General features: G+C 45.6%; 1 protein-coding gene across 2 annotated transcripts in view; it reads left to right on the plus strand.

Annotated features, from left to right (window-relative positions):
- TOR2A (torsin family 2 member A) overlaps positions 1-21,330 on the plus strand; it is a 183,378-nt gene that overhangs the window by 115,755 nt on the left and 46,293 nt on the right. For both annotated transcript variants that reach the window (XM_069609132.1, XM_069609133.1), the window contains one exon: positions 3,321-3,448. In XM_069609132.1, coding sequence (XP_069465233.1) covers positions 3,321-3,448 — 128 coding nt within the window. The remainder of the gene's footprint in view (positions 1-3,320; positions 3,449-21,330) is intronic.

Consider the following 21,330-nt stretch of genomic DNA (forward strand, 5'->3'; position numbering starts at 1 on the left):
AATAACAGCCTCCTTAAGGCATGTCTGCTAAAGACTGATCAACATGGAGAAACCACAAAGCCCAAGGAGGCCACAGCAACAAACTGGACGTGTGGCTGACTGCAGTGACCGACAGCCAGATGAGGCAACACAGGCCGCAGTGCGCACCTAGTGAGTGCAGCAGGGCAAAGAGACTGCTCACCTGAGATGGCCCGCATCTCAAAATGAGCAAGAGTAGAGTGTGTTAGAGGAAAGGTCCCCCAGATAAACTGCCCACTGGTCTCGATGCGAAGAGACTACGGAAGAGGAGACGGCAGCCGACATGCAACTGAGCAGACAAGTCACATAAACTGTAACGCCGAGAGGAGTGCCATACAGACCTTACAGCCTTCTGAGGAGCACCGCCCCACACAAACTGGTAAGCAGTGGCTTCAACGAATTAGGAGGTAGGCGTGAAGGCAAGCAATGCGGAGAAATGCCTCGGAGTGGTGAGAGACCAAAGAAGCCCCAGCGTGGAGTGGGGGGGGAGGAAAGTGAGAAAAACATTGGAGTGGGGATAGACCCTGGACACCCGAAAGAGGAGAGGGGGAGAGTGAGACTCCAGCTCCAGAGAGGGGAGAACATTGAGAAGCCCCATAGTGGGGAAAGGGGAAATCTTCAAAATGTGAAGAGACCGAGGCAAACTCTGGTGTTGGGGAAGAACCAAGAAACCCCAGAGGGGGTGGGGGGGGGCTAAAAGGAAGAGCGGAAGAAACCCTCAGGTTGGGGAGTGAAAAGGAGAGGAGCTCTGCAGTGGCGTGAAAGGGATTTGAGAGAGATAGACATCCCTGGAGCCGCCAGAAGACGCTCCAGCAATGCACTAACTGCACACTTGGGACTGTTCACATAGGAAAGTGCTGATGCCAAAGAGACACAAGGGTTTGGGTCTGAAGGCATCATTTATTGAGGCAATGGCCTAAGGCATGTCTTGGTGATTTTAAGTTTTCTTTTTGAGAAGTAGAGAAATAAACTAGGTTAGAATAGGATTCGGGACGGAGGAATGCATTTCGGTTTAGCCATCTAGACCTCCTGAGCAGCATCTCTTTTGTATAGAGTAGGGATTGGTAACACCGATTTGGGGAATGACTAGGTCTTCTTTCTTTGAGTGAATAAACCCTGTGAAAATCATGCCTCCTTATTCTGACCTACCACAGGCCCCAGTTGTATTGAAACTGAATGTGTATCCGTGACCGCATACACTCAAACAGCATCGATTTCGGATGCGGAAATTGGATAAATCTGGCCACAAAAGTAAAATCATTAGTGTTTATGCCGGACTGAAAGGTTTAGCATGAGCAAACAGAAAAAGGAGCTTGTTACCCGTTACTAATGTGGCATATATTCCGGGTCCTGACTTTGATCCGGTGGTATCGGCACTGATCCTCCCATGCATGAACTGTGGAAAGGCTCTCTTGATGGGACCCACTCAAGGCGGTACAGCATGCAGTGGCACATGGATCGCAGGCACCTGCTTAGGTGTTGCGTTGCTGCTGTTCAGATCTGACTACTTTGGCCATCTGCAGAAGCGCGCTTCATGTTCAAAGCAGCGTGCCCACCCTACAAAGCCATTCACCTCAATCGCACCCAAAATCTCAGGCGGCTTTTCAGAACTATACTACAAAGGTGTTGGGCCTCAAAAGCCCAACCTTCTAAAAAGCAAACGCTAAGGTAATCAATTCATAGATGCGCATTGACATCCACTGGGGGCGGGAGAGGGGGAGCAGGGGGAACTACCTGTGCACCCTGACCCCATCACCCCTTTCATGCATTTCCGAACAGACTTTAAAACGATACTTCAAGAAACAGCTGCTTGGGAGGTCGTAAGACTTGCTTGTTTTCCCACAACCCCATCTTTGCTCAACTGCCCCAACTCCACAGGCCTCCAAACCAGCAGGTATCCCACAAGCCTAGGCATACTGGGCTAGACAGTTGTTCCCACCTGTTCAAGTCCAGCACAGCCTTGTTCAGGGGAAAGGTCCTGCTGGCATCTCCCTCCAGTGTCCCTTCCTTCTCACTCCCAAGTAGCATCACCAAAGGTTCTTGAAGGAGTACGTGATCGCCTCTTATCTGTATAACAGGCCATGTACATTATAGGTGTGTTGGCCCAAAACAACCGGTTCCTCACGCTGCCACCTAACCACCTTTCCATCTGAAATGTATACTGCACTGGCCGTGGTCTCGTCTCCAATCTGCTGCTTCCACCCACTACTCCACCCACAAGGCTCTGGATGCAGCCATGCAGAGCTTCGAAAATCCCTCTGGAAAAAGCCTTGTAAGGAGAAACTTTGCCCCCCCCCCCCCCACTAGCACCAGTAATGTAATTACCTATGCTTTCCCAGTCGGGTTCCCTCCCAACTAAGACCTGTCCCCTGCCGCCTCTGTCCTCAAAAGAAAGCAAGATACAGGGTTTCTTCTGCACAGGTCAACCATCTCCTTCGCCATTTTCATCGCCCACTCCTCTAACCTCCAAGAATCCGTTCATAACTCTGCAGCACAAAGAGGAATGCGCCCTCCTGATCTCTCTGCTTTTCGAACACTGATTTGTGATTTCCTAAAAAGAATACTGTATAGATTCTGAAGATTTGTTCTCTGACGAGGTCAAATGTTCTGACGCGTTACTGGGTCTGTTTTGTGCTGCAAAACATTTTAGAATTACAAATGGTCAATTCCCAATGTGTCCCACCCCGCTAAGACGTTGCTAGCAGGTCCCCTTCCTGGAGATGTTGGGTCTGGTTCAAAAGACCCTTGTGCATGTTTTACTTGAGACATTGCATCACTCTGTATAGAAGACCTGGGCTTCTTTTGCTGAATTCTATCTGCATTTTGCTGTGCATTGGATGTCCCCCCCTCGGTTTACCATGCAGACTTTTCGAGGACAGAGCGCAGATGTGGGTCCGAGGCAGCAGTAATCCTGTGGGAGGAATCCAGGACTATAAGAGATGTTTCAGATACAGATTACATCAATGCAAGTGTCCCGGCGGGACGCCCATTGGGCGGCACAGCCCTCTGTGGTCACTAGTGGTGCAAGAGCCTTTCACGACTTCCCTGTTTAACAGGCTTGCTGCTCCAGAGAATGGGGGCTGGAAGAATCTCCTGCCAGGGGTGTTAATGTGGGTTCCCGGGGGTGGTGGAGGGTGCCACTTCAAAGCACCTAGAGTAAAATTCCAAGGTGGGACCTGCACCTTGAAGGCCTTCTATTGTTTCTAGTGGGCCCTGCCATCAGATGTTGTCCTCTGTGCTGGACTAAGGCCTTGGAATACCGTCACTCTTCTAACAGTAGTCTCTGTTTCTATTCCATGCAGCAATGCCGGAGGTGAGCAGATTAACCGCGTAGCCCTGGACTTTTGGGATGCCCACAAGGACCGGGAAGAAATTGAGCTGAAGGACCTGGAGGCGGCCATTTCTAAGGCGGTCCTGAACAATCCTCGGTGTGAGTAACTTTTTTTTCTCCCAACTTTGTTTAATCTGTTGCGGTATACATCATTAGTACAGTGGTGGAACATAGTAATAACATAGTCATTTGGCAACTAGAAGCTTGGCTCTCCCCAGGGGTTTGGGGGGGAGGGAGGATATCGGCACTAGGCTGTCTTTACGAAGTTTCACCATCTGTGGTTGATCTGTTTGGGCTGGGTCCTCCTGCTTGATCCGTTTGGGCTGGGTACTCCTGCTGCTAGTCCAAAATTGGTGCCCAGATATGAAGCTTCCCCTTTTTAGCTGCTGTGACCTTTTCTGCTACCAGGATATCCCAAATCTTAACCCACCAGTTGTGCAGCGGACCCTCTTGCCATTTCCATCTGCAGGCTAGTGTGATTTTCGCAGCTAGGAGGAGTTTAGTAAATATATATATATATATATTTTTTTAATTTACCTCAATTGTTTTAAAATATTTTACAAGATAAAATCCTCTTTCGGATCTTTAACTTTGAGTCCCTTGAAGTTTCACAAATAAGAATAAAAACATATTCTCGTTAGTCTTTATAAACCTTCTTTGGCTCCGTTAGGGTCTTTGCAAGTTCAAACAGTTTAAGGTGGTGTTCTTGCAAAGCAGTGGTGGGTCAAGGATGGGAGTTGCGCACAGACAGCGAGGTAGGGCGCAGTCTATCCACTGTCTCGAATTCCCACTGTTTTGTTACCCAAGTACAATTTTTGTACAAACTCCACCACTGCTATTACCCATTGTACTCTTGCTCCACTTAGCAGACTAGACCACCAATTCTCTTCAGAATGTTTTAAATTTGGAGAACACGTGGCCCAAATATTATTCTCTTTGAGGTGAAACTGCTCCGCGGGACAACAGTAAGTGTCTCAGTCTCTGGATGGTCCGCTTTGAGGCAATATCGACAGTCTGTGTTGGGTGAAAGCCCCCTTCTTTCTAGGATTACATTCGTAGGCAAGATGTTAAGCCTAATCCTAAGAAAGAAGTTTCTGTACGTCTTGTTCGGGAACTTTTTCAAGTACTCGGGTAACTCGTTCACTTTTCTTGGAACGATTGGCAGATCCGCCATTGATTTGTATTTGCTGGCTAGGTCGAGTGTGTTAATCCAGTCAGATTCCAGAAGTTTTATTTTCATTTTGTTCGGATTTGTCGTAGTTCCTCTTCTGAGCTGTTTATTCTTTCCAGGGCTCCCTTGTTGTTTTCTCCCCAGGATTTAATGACTATTGTTTCCTTTATCTAGTTCCGCTCGTATTATTGTGAATACGGGAGGGCGCGTTGGGGCTATGATTTTTCTGTATAGCATCAACGTGTTTGGCTCTACAATACTTTGTAAAGACATCAAGCCCAATTCACGTCGAATAATCGCCATGGGTGTGGAGGAAGGTAGATTTAAAATCTGACGCCAGAAGTACCTTCCAATCTTTGCCCAATATTCTGTGGAAGTTGAGGTAATGCATCTGTTCCATAAGTTAATGCATGTACTACCATAGCCTTATAGAATTTGATTGTGGGGATAATTGAAAAGTGGCCATATTTTCTGTCCATCATTTTGGTCTGGGATGCCAAATTCCTGATCTTTTCGAATAGGGTCATCTGCATTTGTTGCTCCACCGAACTGTTGTTGAAAAGGATGCCCAGATGCTTGAATTCTTTTACCTCTTCAATTTTGACTCCTTCCAGATACCATTGAAGATTATCAGATTTTTTAGATGTCTTCTCCATGATCATTATTTTGGTTTTATCCTTATTGATCGCCAATTTGTTACTGATACATTCTGACAAGTTGTCTATTTGTCGTTGGAGACCTATTGGCGTCTGGTCAAGCAATATCATATCCTCGGCATACAGGAGGCGCAATATTTTTGTGTCTCCTAGAGTTGGTGGAAATTATCGTATATTCTCATCAGAATGTTGAGTCGCCCACATATGCGTTGAAAAGGGTGGGAGCCAAGGGACACCCCTGCTTGACTCCTCTGTGCGTAGGAACGCTCTCCGGAAAGGTGTCCTTCCCCGTTCAGCCTGATATTAATGATCATGTCCGTACAGAGTGTTTGGTTAAAGTATTGCTTTCGGGCATTGCCATTGGGTGAGCTTATACCATAAGCGGGCCCGGTCGAGCGCCTGAACCAGGTCTCTGAAGGCGATGAAAATTCTTGTACTGCTGTCTTTAATTTTCCCTTTTAAGAAGCTTAGTAGTAGAATATTAGCTGATGTACCGGTATCCTTGACAAATCCTCTTAGGAAAGGGTCCGAGCAAACAGTTGTTCTTCCCCATTCTTGGAGGTTGTCTAGGCAAAAGGATCCGAATACCTTTCCTATAACATCCAGGAGGGCTATAGGACGGTCATTTTTTGGACAATTGCGTGCTCCTTTCTTAACAATCAGGGATGATTGTTGCACGCTTCCACGATGAAGGAACTGATTTCGTTAGAACACATATCTTGAAAATCTCTGATATTAAAGGAGCCCATTTGTCTTGATGTTCCTTCAATTCGATATTTCTGATCCCATTGGGTCCTGGGGCTGTAGATCTGTTCAATTTTGAGTTTTTTCTTTGAGTTCTTCGTCATATGGTATTTTCCATTGAGATTCACGTTCCAGAAGATGGTTGCTAGCAATTTTAGATGGGCCCGAGTAGAGAGTCAGAAAATGTGCAGTCCAGGTTTCTAACGTGGTTTTGTAATGCTTCTTGATTTTCCGGTGGTATTTGCTTTATCAAAGACCAGAAGTCTGTGGTTTTCGTACTACAGATGGCTTTGAGCATCTCTTCAGCGTCCAATTGGTAGAGTTTGCTTCTATGGAACTGTAACCAGTTCTTGTAAGTATTTACAATTTTATTTGTCTTGTCTTTGGAATTTTCTACACCGCTTTTTAGTGCTCGTCTTTTCTCACGTCTCATTATTTTCTTTTTTTCGGCCACCAGCTCATTGAAGACATGAAGGTGCTTGGTTACTTTGGTCTTTGAGCGATCAATATTATGATGGTAGTACATCAGGAGTGGTTGGTAATCCACCGCCTGGCATGTATTAACACACAGATCTGTGGTTGTTAGTCCTTTGTAGTGTTTAGTTAGCAATGTTATCATTGCTTCTGTTATTTTTAAGCGGGTTCCATTAGAGCTCCTTTCATTGGCAGTTGTCATTAGAGCTCTCTTTTGTATTGGTACTTTCCAAGTAGCTCTGAGTGAGTTATGATCGCTCTTTGTTGTTTTTATGACTTGAAAAGACGTGACATGCGGAAGGAATTCCCTTGAGGTAAAGATGTAATCAATAGTCGCTCTTTGTCCATCTCTTTACCAAGATGGTATTTGTGCACCCCTGTCTGGCGTATACAGGTTGTGTAAATCTCTAGAAGCCATTAATTTAGCCCAAGCGAGTCCTCTAATGTATACTGCTGAGTCAGTGGTTCTCACACTTGAGTCTTCTTCGTTGTTTGGACAAGTGGCATTTAAGTCTCCACAGATTACTACGTATGTTGCCTGAAAGCTTGTGCGTGCTTCGTCAACGGAATTTTCGACTAGCTTTAGAACATTTTTCTTACTTATGGCTTTAGGGTTCCAGTATACCTTAATCACTGCGAGTCTTGAGGTCTTCTTGGGCGTTGACTTGGAAGTGGAACTTTCTAGTTTGCTTTGTTCGTGCTAAGTGATCAAGGTTGCCAGCATTAAAGGGTGGGTCACAATAATTTCTCTAATTCCAAGCCGACACCAGTTCGAATAGCAGTTATCAGTCCTGAGGTAGGCCTCCCTTTTGCCCCCTTGTCTGCTGGTGATATTGCTATTTCGTAGCCATCTAGATACGGTTTTCTCATTAGCCATGGTTCTTGTAGGCAGATGATATCAAACTTCCCCAAGTTTACGTTACTCGGTTTTGTTAGGTGTGAAAACCCTCTTGTGTTCCAAGAGGCAAGGGCCATGGTCCCAGAGTGGTGATCTTTAGTTTTCCCCATCTTGCTTCTTTGATCCCTGGGCGAGTTGCTATTTGTGATGGTCGGTGTTTAGAGCACTTGCCAACCATGACCAGCCCTCATTGTTTCGTGTTGAAATCGATTTATTGGGAATCTGGGGGTTGGCATTACGTTCTCCTACCAGTTCTTGCTCAAAGGTGACTTTGAATGTAGCTTGGGGGCCTTTCGGTTTTCTACCCACTCCCAAGAGGTCTTTATATCGTTCTTCTCTGGAGGCTTCACCACCGCCCTTTCACATGTCGTTATCCTCAGCTAAGGTCTGATTTCTTTTTTTAATTTTTTTTTTAATGCATTTTTTCCTTTAGCTGGGGATTTAGGATAACTTGGGTGGTTGTTGGTCTTTCTATTGTTGTTCATCTGGCTAACGGCATATGATATATATGCCTCGTTGGGCGCAGCAGGTTTAACCGTTTCAGCGGTCAAGTTCCTGTTGTTCCGAGTGGTTGATCTGTTTTTCTCCCGGTCTGTATCTTTATTTAGTTCTGTTAGATCGTATCCCAAAGCTAGGAAGCTTTCAATTGAGTCTGCCAACATTCTTTTTACTATTGAAGACGGATTGTGTAAATATACTTGGTCGAAGCGACCATCCTCACAAAACTCGAAGTTTTAAATCGTCTGTGCGCAGTTTCCTTAAGTTCGGAACCGCCTGAAAGAGCGCCAAGATTGTTTTTCTGTTCATTATGATGTATGTTTTTTTGTTTTAAAGTACGGTTGTCTTTGTTTAATTCTCTGACTGGTCGGCGCTCGTCCACCTTATGTGCTTGTGTATATTTACCTGTGATGTTGATCACGCGGTACGAATCTCGAGCTTCTTTGGTCTCTACTTGGCTCTTTCGTGTATCGACCATGTTTTTCTCTTGAAGGTGATCTATACCTGGTCTCTTTATGGAGTGTTTTGTCTGACTGATGTCTGGAATTCTTTGGCGCTGATCTTTCTGAGCGCCAGTGAGTGTTTATTTCGTCTATATGTTCAGAGGTCCAGTTCTCGATCAGTCTTTCTCGCTTTTGTGCCATAGTCAAAAATATTGGGTAGTCAGCCTTGTTGTTGGGCTCTTTCTGCTCCTTAGGACACTGTCTAGGAGACCCGTCTGTTCTAGATGAGTTTTGTCGGTGATCTTCATATGTCTGAGAGGAGTCAGATTCTTCAGTTGAATATCGACTCCAGTCCATCAGGTCAACACTTGAATCAGGGGAGGACCTTGGTGTGGGTTGAGCTCCTTGTTCTTGAGTTTTTTTTTTTCCAATAGCTTGTTGGCGTTAATGCTCCATTCTCTATTAACTTGTGAGGACAATTCAGTTTGTGATTTTATCACTTCAGTTACTTTTCATTTTTGGAAGGGCAACTTGCTTAGGGCACCGATTCTATGCTTTGTGTTTGAACGTCAGGTTTCTTTTTAGTGTTTTCAAAGATTGCAAAATCTCTGTTTACGTCTTCTGTTAGTTTTTGACTTTGAGTAAGCTTTGGATTGTTAGTTAAGCTTGATATTTGAGTTGGTGGGGCTAATTCTAGGACTACACATCCATTTCTTTTGGTTTGTTGAACCTTATCTGTTAAGTTGATCGTGGCTACATTGAGATTATTTCTGCTTTTTGTTGTAGGCGTCATACGTTTTGAAGATGTTTCTTTGTGGATGGTTTCGTCCGTAAACTTCCTGCTTCGTTGATGGGCAAAGTTTTGCTTTCTTGGTTGGGCGGTTCCGTGTTGGTGGCCCTTCAGGGGTCCTAGGCTTTCAGGATTAGTCGTCCAGGATGACCGGTGTCTCTAGGTCACCAGCTTGGATAGTGGGCACACAAGAACTTTCTTCAGGGTCAGTCATGCACCCTTGATGTCTTAATGGTAGTTTAAGTTGTTCTTTAGCTGTGATAAATCCATTAAGATGGATGAGTTTGGTGTGCATTAAGGCTATTAACGATGAGTGATCTTTCAATGTGTCGTTAATTGCCTCATATAATTTGGCAAAAGGCGCTAAAGCTACAGTCATGGTGGACATTTTTTTTGGAGTGTCTTTATTGAATTGTGGGCCTGAGGTTCTAGATCTTCTAGCTTGTGGTGTTACGTTGAATACGCATGATTCCTCACTGATGTTGTGCATGTTTAGCTCCTTGACTACATTGCGCTAGTCTTCCGAGGAAGGAAGCAGTCTACCGATCTGCCTGCTTTGCAAGGGGCCCATTTCTTGCTCATCACGTATCCTCCCGAGAGTCTTCATCTCTAGCATGGGTGAATTTTGATGGGGAAGTTTGGGTTTCCACGGATACCCTTTCCAGCTCTTGAGGGTTGATATTAGAAGGTTGTGTTGTATCAAAGTTTTTAACAATTTCAGCATCTCGAGGGGCAATCTTGTTTGGTTTAAGGGACTCGGATTGACTTCTTTTAGTGCCGAGTCCAAAATAAGCAAGGTCGACCTGTCCTTGTGAGTCTTGGTGAGGCCAAAATAGTGCACCTGATTGGGTGTTGGATTGGTCCGATTGGAATCGCCGTCAAATTGTTTTGTGGCGTCCGGCGGAGGTGGTTTGCCAAAATGCCATTTTCTAGTATCTAGCGAAATGGATTTTGTCTGAGGGTGGATCGTGTTGATTTTTACTGAAGGGGGAAGATTGTTGGATTCTTTATCGTTCTCCAGACCCATCATGGGATCTCCAGGGTCAATCACCTCATCTAGGAGTTCTGCGTCTGAAATTTCGTCAATGGTGTTGCTTCCTGTAAGGGCAGGATCTTTTACCTTCTGAATGAAAAATTTCGCCAGTGAGTTTGTTGAGGTGTAATGTGAGGGTATTTTTATTTTCAGTAAAGTTCTCTGCTTGACCCTTTGACTTTTCTTATTTTCAAACTTTGCGTTCTTGATGTTTTTCTCTGAGAGCACAGTTGAGGTAGTTTTTTTTAAAATTTTTGTCTGGTTCCCTTTTTCAAAACATTCAATTGAGGGAGTGGACGGATTTTCAACATGGGAGTGTATTAAGGCTTGTTTGTCTGGTGATTGGTCCTCTTCAAGAGCGTTAGCATGGGTCTCTAACGATGAAATGTTGTTTTCGTCGTTGGGACAAGAGGCACTATCTGCAGTTTTGAGTTCGCTCCTCTTTCCCCTTCCATACTCTATCACCATCTCGTGCGGATGCTGTGGCTATGGGGGTTACAAAGGGCGCCCTTCGGGTTATGGCTGTGAATTCACTACCAAAGTTATAGCTTGTTGAGAAGGAGCGGGGACCGCAAGCCCCATGGGAAGTTCATGAAAGCCATTAGTTTGACTGGGTTCCTTTTCCATCAACCCGCTTCCTTCTATTTCTTTTGTTTTGTCGTTCCCTGCAAGCGCGATGTTTGTAGACAGTCCCTTGTGGGGGGCTGTCGGGCTACGCCCACAAGGAACGCCCACGCTGCATGCAAACTCCAACTCCCTCCCACTGCTCGGATGAGCCGGCGGCTTTGCGGTCGGAAGCATGCCGCCGCCGGAGCCTTTCCCCACCGCCAAGGGAGAAGGGTCCACCGCGGCGCCCTCCATGGGGTCAGGCCAGAGACGTGCGGACATACTCAGGTAGGAGGGGGAACGCAAGAGGGGAGGGTAGCTGTCCTACCTGTATCTCCGTGTTTTTGTAGATCTGGCTCCTGGGTTTCCAGTAGAGTCGCATTTGTGGGCGCTGGACAAGGCAGGCCGCCCTGCGCCGGTACGTCAGGTGCTGATTGTGATTGGTAGGGCTCATCTGGTAATATTAACTCATTGTTTGTTTGATCCATTGATATAAAATCCGTTTCAGTCTGGTGCTGCATGTTTTTACACCAGGTTTGGGCCTCAAATGTCTGTTTGCCAATGCTGCCATAGGCTGCTAAAGACTGCAGCAACTCTGCTGCCAACAAAGCGGATATTTCCCCCACAGTCTCCTGCTTGGTCTAATCACACAAGCGATGCGTTATCAGCTTACCCGTATGGCTTTTAAAGCCACTCGTCTTTTGTAGATGTCGCAGTAGCAGAGGGCTATCTCTGATGGAGCATGCTTCAGGCAGGGTCACAGGGCTGTAATGAGGGGGCCGGCGAGTCCCGCTCACTCCTCGCCAACACTCCACAATTTGCTCCGCATTCGTTTGAGCCGTAGGTTTTAAGCACCATAGGCATATCTCCTCCTCCTCCTCCTCTTTATTGTACAGGGAGCAACAAAGGACAGACTTGAAAGAAAATGCAGTGTTCCAAACAGTAGAAACACTCGCTAGCACTCCACAATTCGCCAATTTGGTAATTAACTTGGCTGTAGCTCCGGTTCTTGGGTAAATCTCAAGGAGTGGGGTCCCTAGTAGAATCACCTCTGGTAGGGTTATATGGGTGATGGCCTCAATTGCTTTAATTACTGCCTCCCAGAAGGTTCGTGCCACCGGGCTGCCCCACCACGTGAGGGTAGGAACCGCAAGCACTGCATTTCCTCCAGAAGGTGGGGTCCATCGATTTCTCAAAGTGGTGCAAGTGCACTGGGGGGGGGGCGAGTACCACTGGTATAATAGTTTTTAGGGCACATATTTTTTTATTTTATATGGTTTTATTAAACCTTTACAAAAGAATATGAATAGAAAATTTACAATACATACACAAAATTCATACACAGTAAAAATATTCAAGGCATCGGCATAGATATCGGCCGTAAAACATTCATCAAGTAAGAACAATGGCTTATAGGGCAGTAAATCAACAAAGAAGAAAAGCAGCCAAAACAATTGGGCAACAGGTGGATAAAATAGCCTATGTATATTCGTACTCCACACAGTTTAGGAAGGGCAATCCAATTGGAGGTTACATATGAAACCGGACAATGCCAATCCCCCTCGCGTATTTTGAATACATAGGCAACGTTGCCATACCAGATCAACAGATAGACCCAAATACAGAAACTTCAGTGCACTCAGGTAAGAATCTTAGAGTGTTAAGTTGTGTACAGAACAGCACAAGGTGTTTAGCCATTTCAGGAACTAACTGGCAAAATCTATATAGACTTTCTTCCATCTTGATTGGTTTCCTAAGCATTTTAATGTCCAAGGTCGGAAGAATGTTCCATCGCAGTCTTAACAGTGAGTATCGGTGGATTCTGTTCGGGAAGATGGTGAGAATCGGAGGAAGAGACCCCTTTTTTTTTTTTTTTTTGTGTTCATGTGATAAGTGGGTCATAGACTTAATAAGAGTGAAAACAGTCAATGGCAAGGCACCAATCATAGTCCAACAATTTCTTTTTAGTTTTCATTGGATTGGTCGTTAGTTGTTCTAAATCGGAGCCACGTTATAAAGAAATGTTTCACACGAGTTGTGAAAATTGGTTAGAAAACCAGAAGGATCAATATTCTTTCGCACAAGTTCGTATAAGGTGTTAGGAAGTGGGATCATAAGTTTCGCATAAAGCGTGAGTATGCTCCAATGAACACTAGACCTAAGGGAGACCTAGCCTAATTCATACCGAATTGCAGCCAAAGGGACCGCGTTTGGTAGGGAAAGAACCCGTCTCCAAATGGCACCTTGGATCACATCTAGTTTAGAGACAGTTAGCACCGTGCATAACTCCAGACCGTATGTCAATTTGGGGGCTAATTTCCCTTCAAAGAGGAGGGCTGGTTTAATGGAAAATCGACCATATTTACGATCGATTTTAATGATCTGATTTTCCAGTGCCTTTGCTTTTAGGAGTACATCCATCTGCCCTCTCGAGCCCCTACTTGCACCAACGTAATAGCCAAGATAAATAAAGCTGTTGGAAGTAAATACCCTTGTCCCCTCCAAATTCCAGGAATTGGTTATTTTCCTGCGAGGGCCTTTAAATAGGGCAATAATTTTAGTTTTGGAGGGATTGATGGTCAGGCCATTTATCTTGGCATAGTTGGCAAAGGCATCCAAAAGTCGCTGGAGCCCCACCTTGGTTGAATCGTATAGCAAGAAGTCATCCGCATAAGCCAACCAAACAATCTTAGCAGAGCCCAGTCTTGGAGCTTATAAGCCCTCCTTAAGTAAATATTCAGCTGCATCAGAATCGTACTGGTTGAACACCCCCGGGGCTAGGACACACCCCTGTCTAACCCCGCCGTAAGTACGGACAACAGCTGACATATCCCCCTTTTTTGTTAAGCGTTTTCTAACACCAGTGTTATTGTAAATCCCCTCCAGAAGACTTAGACGGCCCCTTGGTAGGCCCGTCACTGCTAGCTTATGCCAGAGCCTTTCGCAGTCCACGCAGTCAAAGGCCGCCGAGAGGTCCACAGAGGCCACAAAGTAGGGCTCCAGGCTGCACCCTGAATGCTTTTGACCACAATTCCAAGAATATCAGTGGAATGGAATTTGCAAAACCGTTGGAAAAGGGCTCAGTGGATGATAGTTTTTTTCGCAATACTTAAAATGAGAAACCAGTAGAGCAGAAAAGATTTTACAATCTGCATCTATCAGTGGAATAGGCCGATAGTTTTTTAGAATCTGACCTACTGCCACATTTAAAGATCGGGATGACGTTTTCTAGTGACCATGAGTTTGGGCAGACTCCAGATTGAAGACTGTCTCTAAATTGAAGGCATAGGAGATTAGCCCACAAATTAGGGTCGGACCTGAATGTTATTGGTTAACCCATTGGGACCTAGTGCTCTAGATCTTTTGCTTTTTTTAATTAAGTTCAAAACAGTGTCAATCTCAATAGAGGACTCCCATTTAAGGGTGGGGCGGGTAGGTGTATGGTCTATAAAGTTATAATCCTCCTGTGATGGTCTAAGGGCAAATCTATTGTTATAGAAGTCCAGCCATCCTTGTTCCAAAATGGGATTTAATAGGGCAGTGGCCGGGTGAATATTTTGACCATTAACAATGGACCGGAATGCACCCAGATTTGCCTTAATGAGGACCTGAAGCATTAATTCGGCATCCTGTTGTAAAAACAATGCTTGGCAGATTTACAGAGATTTTTATACACTTGTTTGGTCTTTCTAATGAGGCCAGATCATGTTGTCTCGTCAAGATTAAGTCTCCTAAGGGCTTTGTTCATGGTAGTTTTGGCCAACGCTAAGTCTGAATTATACCAAGGAGTATGCCGAACAGCAGGGACATAGCAAACAGATCGTTTCGCCAATTCATCAACCGCTGCTTACAAGGGACATGATGGCAACAGTATTAAAGGTTGCCATTTTCCAATCCTATGTGGTTTGATTGAGCTTGGCCCTTAGATTAAGATTAAGGGTATCAATATTTTTTGAAATCCAGCGGTACTAGATGAATTGGATATAACCTCTAGTTGGGTTTGCAGTGTCCCGTGAGAGTAGTTCAACTTAAAGATGGTCGTTAGGACCATGGCTGCTCCAATTGTTAATGTAGATTTCAAACAGTGAACATCTATTGCATAGGTAGTCATCGACGTAGATATAATCAAGCATGGAGGTTAAGTCACCACGCTGCCAGGTGGTGTCGTCAGATTGAGGTTTTAGATGGCCCACCAGGGGTTGTAAACCAACGTTGCCCAACCCAGTATACCATATATAGCTTGCTTGTTTTTTCTTAGAAAAGCATAGATTCGCCATATTTAAGTCACAGATTTCCCAAGAGGGTTTCTCGAATACACAATCGGTTTAAATCCCCTGCTAGTAGGACATGCTGAGTCATTAGTGGAGGACCAATCAAGGATAATCTGGGCGACAGCTGTAACAAAAGACTCAACTGCAGCCATACCACTGTGCCAGTAGATGTTCACAATTAGTAACTTCAGGTCACCATTACTAGATGAAAGCTTGACACCCAGTGCCCCAAACGGAGGGCCCACGAGAGCAATACCATTAAGGCCAATGCAGTTATCAACCGCAACTATAAGACCCCCTGATGGTCTACCCCCCCCAAGTTGTGTCTAGCAAGCTGATCAAAAATGTGGTAGCCATCTAGGTATGGGGTCGAAGTCATCCAGGTCTCTTGTAAGCAGACAATGTTAGCATCTCTTCAGCATCAGGCAGTCCAGATTGGTGAATAAGTGAAGCTTGCCTCTAGAGTTCCACAATTTGAGACATGGGCCCAAGGTGCCAGTTGGATCGGTCTGGGAGTTGGACTGCCTAGGACACAAGTTCTTGACACAGGGTCGAGATGATGGTAGCCCAATCAACATCCGAGTCCTGATGTTTTGGTAAGTTTTTTAAATCTGACTTTTCTTGAGGACCACGCAAATGGGCCGCAGAGGGTTTAGAATTAAACTGGGTAGTAGAAGGAACAGAAATTCCGTTTCCCAAGACAGTCTAGATTCCACCTCAAAACCCAGATTCCCTCAGGGGCCCAGTTTGAGTAAAGATAAGTTCCTTAGCTAAGGCAGAAGAAAGCAGAAGCAAGCTAGTATCTCGGCACTCTCGATCAGGGAAGGCCCCCCTGGCAATGTCCTTAGAAGAAATTAAGGAAAGGGCAGGTATTTCTGCAAAGATGGTCAGGACATTGCATCTGTTTAGGCAAATTGGTGCTTCCAGCTCCAACGACTCTGTATTATAATCGGGTGCAGTGGTTTCTTGTTGGAGGAGTTGTTACGGTGTTGTCCCTGTAGGGTGTCCAAAAGATGACTTTGGGGACCTTTTAAATTTGCACCTTGTAAATTGGGAGTATCATGTTGCGGGGGCCTAGAAGATGGTTTATTGAGCCGATCTACCAAGTCTCTTATGCCAGCCGAGATAGATGGGTATAAAGAAACTGGGGGGATATTGTCTGCCTGGAACGTCCCCACCCCATCCCCAAGTCCAAAGGAGGAACGGGCATCTGGGAGTGAGTAGGTTGATTATTCGCCACAGAGATAGCATGGGGGGGGGGGGGGGGCCCAGATTGGAAGCTGAAGTGGTTGAGCAGACTTTACATCGACTGGCCGTTGTGCATTTGTGGAGCTTTTTGGCCGATCCACAGGGAGTGGTGCAAAGACTTCCTCAAAAGTCCTAGATTTACCAGGGCCACATCCCCGATGCAGAGCCGAAATAAAAGGCTGCAATATATTTGGGGAAATATGAAGGACATCAGCATTCTTCGAGGTCTCCAAGGGATTGTCTGAATTGCATATTTGTGTAATATGCTCCTTGGCTGAAGTAAGACTCAGTTTGAACAGTGGAGTCGACCAATTTGGGTTTCAAAGCAATAGCTGTGGGATTACCCAGCCACTCGGGGATGGTCCCTAGGTTGGGTTCGAATAGAGAGTGCAGGAGCTTTGGCAAACAGTAAGTTGGGACGTTTTGTAGCCAGTTTCTGCTTGATAGATCGCAATTCACGTGGTGCCAGATTATTTTTGGAGGCACCGATCTTGGGAATTCCATCCTCGGTAGAGGCATTGGTAGCATTTCAATCTTGGCTAGCAGTAGAGTTCAAGTTAGAGGAAGTCTGTGGAAGATTGCCTGGTGAGGGAGAAGGAATATCCCTTATAATAGGGCAGTCGGAGCCTTCTACATTAGGTGGCATCAGTATTAAAGCCCTAGTAGGAACCTCCACGGTGACCACATTGTCCGAAATTTCTATTATCACAGTTCTTGGTGGAGGGGTCTGCGAGGCCGAAGACGGGGTTAGTCCACCATATGAGCCCAGTGAATTGACCTGCACAGTTAATTTCTGGGACAATTCAGTTCCAATCCACTTAGTTGGTTAATTCTACAAGGATTTCAGTGCCAATACAATCAATTTTAGAGTTGATTTCGTTCTTTAGTTCCGCCCAAATGTTGACGTACAAGTCAACAAATGATCTGAGCACCACATTCAAAGCAGAAACTGTTGGATGAGTAAGGCAAATACGTTCATCCAGGCCTTTAAGGGTATTATACAATCTTGGTGATTTCTCATGCCGCGGGTTATTGTCCCAAGACGTGTATCATGGAATTTACTTTGTTTGCATCTGTTCCTTCAATGATGTTGGTTAAGGCAGTTGGAGTATTTTGGGGAGAACCCTAGCTTTGTCTGGGCATTCAATAATACTAATATCGGTAATACTGTTACCGCTAAAAAAGACCTGGGTGGTCGTCGCTGAATGGTCCAGCATAGCATTACCTCTAAAGGCTTTGGGCAATTTAATTTCTGTACTAGCAGAGGTTGCTTTCAAGATGTAATTGTCCATAAATGTTTGTCCCAGGATAGGCTGGATTGTTTTTTGGGGGTTATGAGGAGCAGTTTCCCATTCGGAATAAGGGAAGTAAAACCTGCACCTGCAATCTCAGGGTCATGAACCAACTACTTTGTGAGTAGGAGCCGTGGGACAAAACTCACTATGGGTTGATGGTAATTGCTGGGCCGTAGAGAAGGGAGATGACAAGGCAGTGTCGGAGCACAGAGATAAGTTGAAGATATTAATTGGCCAACGGAGGGTGACCAGCACTTGGCTCCAGCTGGGGGAGGATAGCAACTACCCACCGGGTCTGGCATGATAGCGTCCGGGTACAATGCAGATCCATTTTGGCTTTGCAGACCAGACCTCATGTTAGAAGAATGAAATAGGCCTTAGGTCAGTCAATAGAGAACACCAGATCAGAGGGCTCGTAGAAACAAAGAATGGAACAAGAGCCCAGCAGTCTCTGGACTGGTTATCTTGACAGTCGAAGAAGACAGCCCCAAGATTAGAACATAAAGCACCAATTATTTAACATGAGAAACCAGATCAAAGAGCTTGTCGAAATGAAAACATCAATACGAGCCCCACAGTCACTGGTATAGGAGACAAATGACAGGAAGAGGTTCTTGCAGAGTACAAAAAAAGCACAGCGTATGCGAACTCTGAATCAATAGAACTTCACCAGTCTCTTCTTTTCTTTCAATACGCATTTGCGCAGTGAATGCGCCCCGTACGGTGGATGTTAATGTCAACATATCTTGGCTACAGAAACGCCCCACAGTTAGACTTGCAAATAAGGTGATTAGTAGACCAGTTTCTCAGTAGTGTGATAGTTGAATTTACTGTGTCCCAGCAGCCGTCCACGCCGAACAACCAAACAGCACCAGGCCTTACGCCGCAAGGGCGGCTGTGCGCGAGATTTAAGGTTCCCGGCAAAGTCACGTGACAGCGTCCCGTGATCCACAGCGGGTCCCCCTCCTTGGATGCAGCAAGAGCAGAGCGCTCGCAGTGCTGCCTGGAGGGGCTGTGGGCTGCAAGAAGCAAATACCAGTCACCAGCAGAGGTCCGTGAAGTCAGGCAATGGCAATAGCAAAAGTTTGTTCCAACATATTTGAACGCATCTAGAGGAGGTTTTGTTCCTGGACCAAATATCAAACCATGTTTGGTCTTCTATGGGGTGACCCAGATCGGCTTCCCAGAGGGACATGTTTTTAGGACGGACCGATGCATATCCTCTTGTAGTAGCTTATAAAACCTTGACATGTCTCCTCCTTGAAGGCCCATCTGTACTGGAAGTTCCAAGGTGCTAATCTCATGTGTGGCTTCTTGCTTGACAGACTGATGGGTAATCCAGTGGCGGATTTGTGTGTAAGGAAATCTGTCAGATTCTAACGGGGAGAAAAAGGTGAAGCCCTCACTGGATCCTATTCCTGAAATTAGCTGAATTTAGGACTGGGGTAAAGTCCAGATTTTGGAACACTGGGGAGAGGACATATTCACTTTGGGGTTTCTTTTCTTTTTAGTGCCCAGTGCCAGGTTTTTAAAGTGGCTCTGGTGGAGTATAGGAGACACGTCCAGCCTCTACTTGCTGACTGTGTAATATGTGGCAGAGAGCTGGGAGGGGAACCCAGATTGTTCGGGGGGGTTTGCGGGAGTGTACCAGGTCAGCCTGTTCGCCATTTGTGCTGCAACATAATAGTTGCGAAGATTAGGGACCCCCAGCCCTCCCAACTTGGCATCACCCATCATAACTTTCTTTGCTATGCGTGATTTCCTTCCCCTCCAAATAAATGGGGAGATCTGTCTTTGTAATTTGGCGAGCGCTTTTAGGGGGATTTCCACTGCTAGTGCCGAGCAAAGGTACAAGAATCTGGGATGCAGATTCATTTTACATGCTGTGATTCTCCCCATGAGTGAGATCTCTTGAGTTGTCCATCTCTCCAGATCGGATTCCAGGTCACGAAACGGGGTGGGAAAATTAGCCGTATAGAGAACTTTTTGGTTTGCTACTATGTGGACCCCGAAGTATTCAATTGATTTGGGGCTCCATTCTAACGGACAGGCTCTCTGGAGAGTTTCTCTTCTGGATTTAGTCCCACCCCTAGGGCCCTTGACTTAGCATAATTAACAGTGAATCGTGTCGCTTTCCCAAAGCATTCTAACTGTGTCAGGGCCTGTGGTAGGGAGGAATGGCAGTTGGAGAGAGAAAGCACTAGATCATCCGCGTAGAGGGATATTTTGTAGTGGTCGACCTTTGCTGCCATCCCTGTGATGGAGGTGTTTTTACGGATTAATTGAGCAGGGGTTCCATGATGAGGGCAAAAATTAACAGGGAGAGCGGACACCCCTGTCGAGTTCTGCAAGAGAGCTGCATGGGGGCCCAGAATTTCTTATTCACCCTGAGGACCGTTTTTGGGGAGCAATAGTTTGCTAGAAGCATTTTACAAAATAGGGGGCCAAAATGATACACTTTAAGGGCTAGTTGCATGAATGCCCAGTCTACCTTATCAAAGGCTTTAGTTGCATCTAAAGTTAGTAAAGCTGGCTTGCAGTGTTCCGAAACAGCTACTTCCACTATATTGATAGCCCTCCGTATATTGTCTCTGGTGCTCCTACCCAAAATAAGTCCTGTCTGGTCTGCATCGATAATTTTGGGGAAAATATTTGCTAGCCTATTTGACAGGATTTTAGAATAAATGTTCGCATCAATATTGATATCTGCCCGTATGACGAGCATTCACTTGAGTCTTTGCCGGGTTTTAGTAATAAAATTATGGATTCCTGCATAGAAGGGGTTGTCTTGCCTGTCTCTCGGAAGGAGTTTAAGAGATCAGTGAGGGGGGCCTGTGAGGAGTTGCCTGTAGAGCTTGTAGAGCTTGGTGGGAATCTGGGCTAGGGGCTCTAGGTTTTAATCACTGTTTCGACCTTCTCTACCGTGATTGGTTATCCCAAGGCTTCCCTATCGATGTCTGATACTCAGGGAAGGGAGGCTCCTGTGATGGAACCTTCCTGTTGGGCCTGTGAGCGATGGGTGGATGACGGTCTCTTATCAAGTGTGACATTGCCAACTGTAACTTGGTGTCTTCTTCATATTGAGATGTGCCGTGTGAGTCTTTTAAGCTAATGATCCAGTTCTTATCAGGGTTTGTGCAGTTTCTTCTGTGTAATGGGCCTCAAGTTTATTCTGGGCAATGCGTAAAGCTCCGGAAGCCTTGGGTGATCATCCCTTCTTGTGTTTCTGTTCAGCGGTGGCTACTTCACTTTCCAAACGCGCTTTGGTCTTTAGTTGGGTGTTTTTTATAGGCCCCTGCATGGGCTATTAATTCCTCCCCCTAATGACCGCTTTCATTGCCTCCCATCTGGTGGCTATCAATGTGAGCCAGATAGGGTTTTCTTTGAAGTAGTTTTGAATGGCTTTAGTTGGGTCCTCAACATTGGGTCATAGAGATTCCATCTGGGTCTCGGGAGAGGGGGGGGACAGGGTTGTGTATTCAGGCTGTGAGGCTCACTGGTGAGTGGTCCGAAATCACCTTGGTTCCAATAGGCACCTCTTCTGTGTATGGCATAAGCTGAGGGCTAACTAACATCAAGTCGATGCGAGTGCACGTGTGAAAAAAAGAAAAGTCTTATTTCCGGATGAAGAAACCTCCACGAGTCAACCACTCCCAGGGATTTAAAGGGGAAGTTTGCTCAAAAATGTTATTGTCTCGATCGTTCGGGCATGTATTTTTAAGCATACTGTAATTGATCTAACATTTTTTCCTATGCATCTTACTGTTCGTTTTCCTCACTTTTACACATGCGAAAACGGGTTGGGCGCAGCCATCTTGTGCTAAGCTTATCAGTTGATGCATTGCCCTAAGTTC

Source organism: Ambystoma mexicanum, chromosome 8, assembly GCF_040938575.1.
Source record: "Ambystoma mexicanum isolate Mex_15411 chromosome 8, UKY_AmexF1_1, whole genome shotgun sequence".
Lineage (NCBI taxonomy): Eukaryota > Metazoa > Chordata > Amphibia > Caudata > Ambystomatidae > Ambystoma > Ambystoma mexicanum.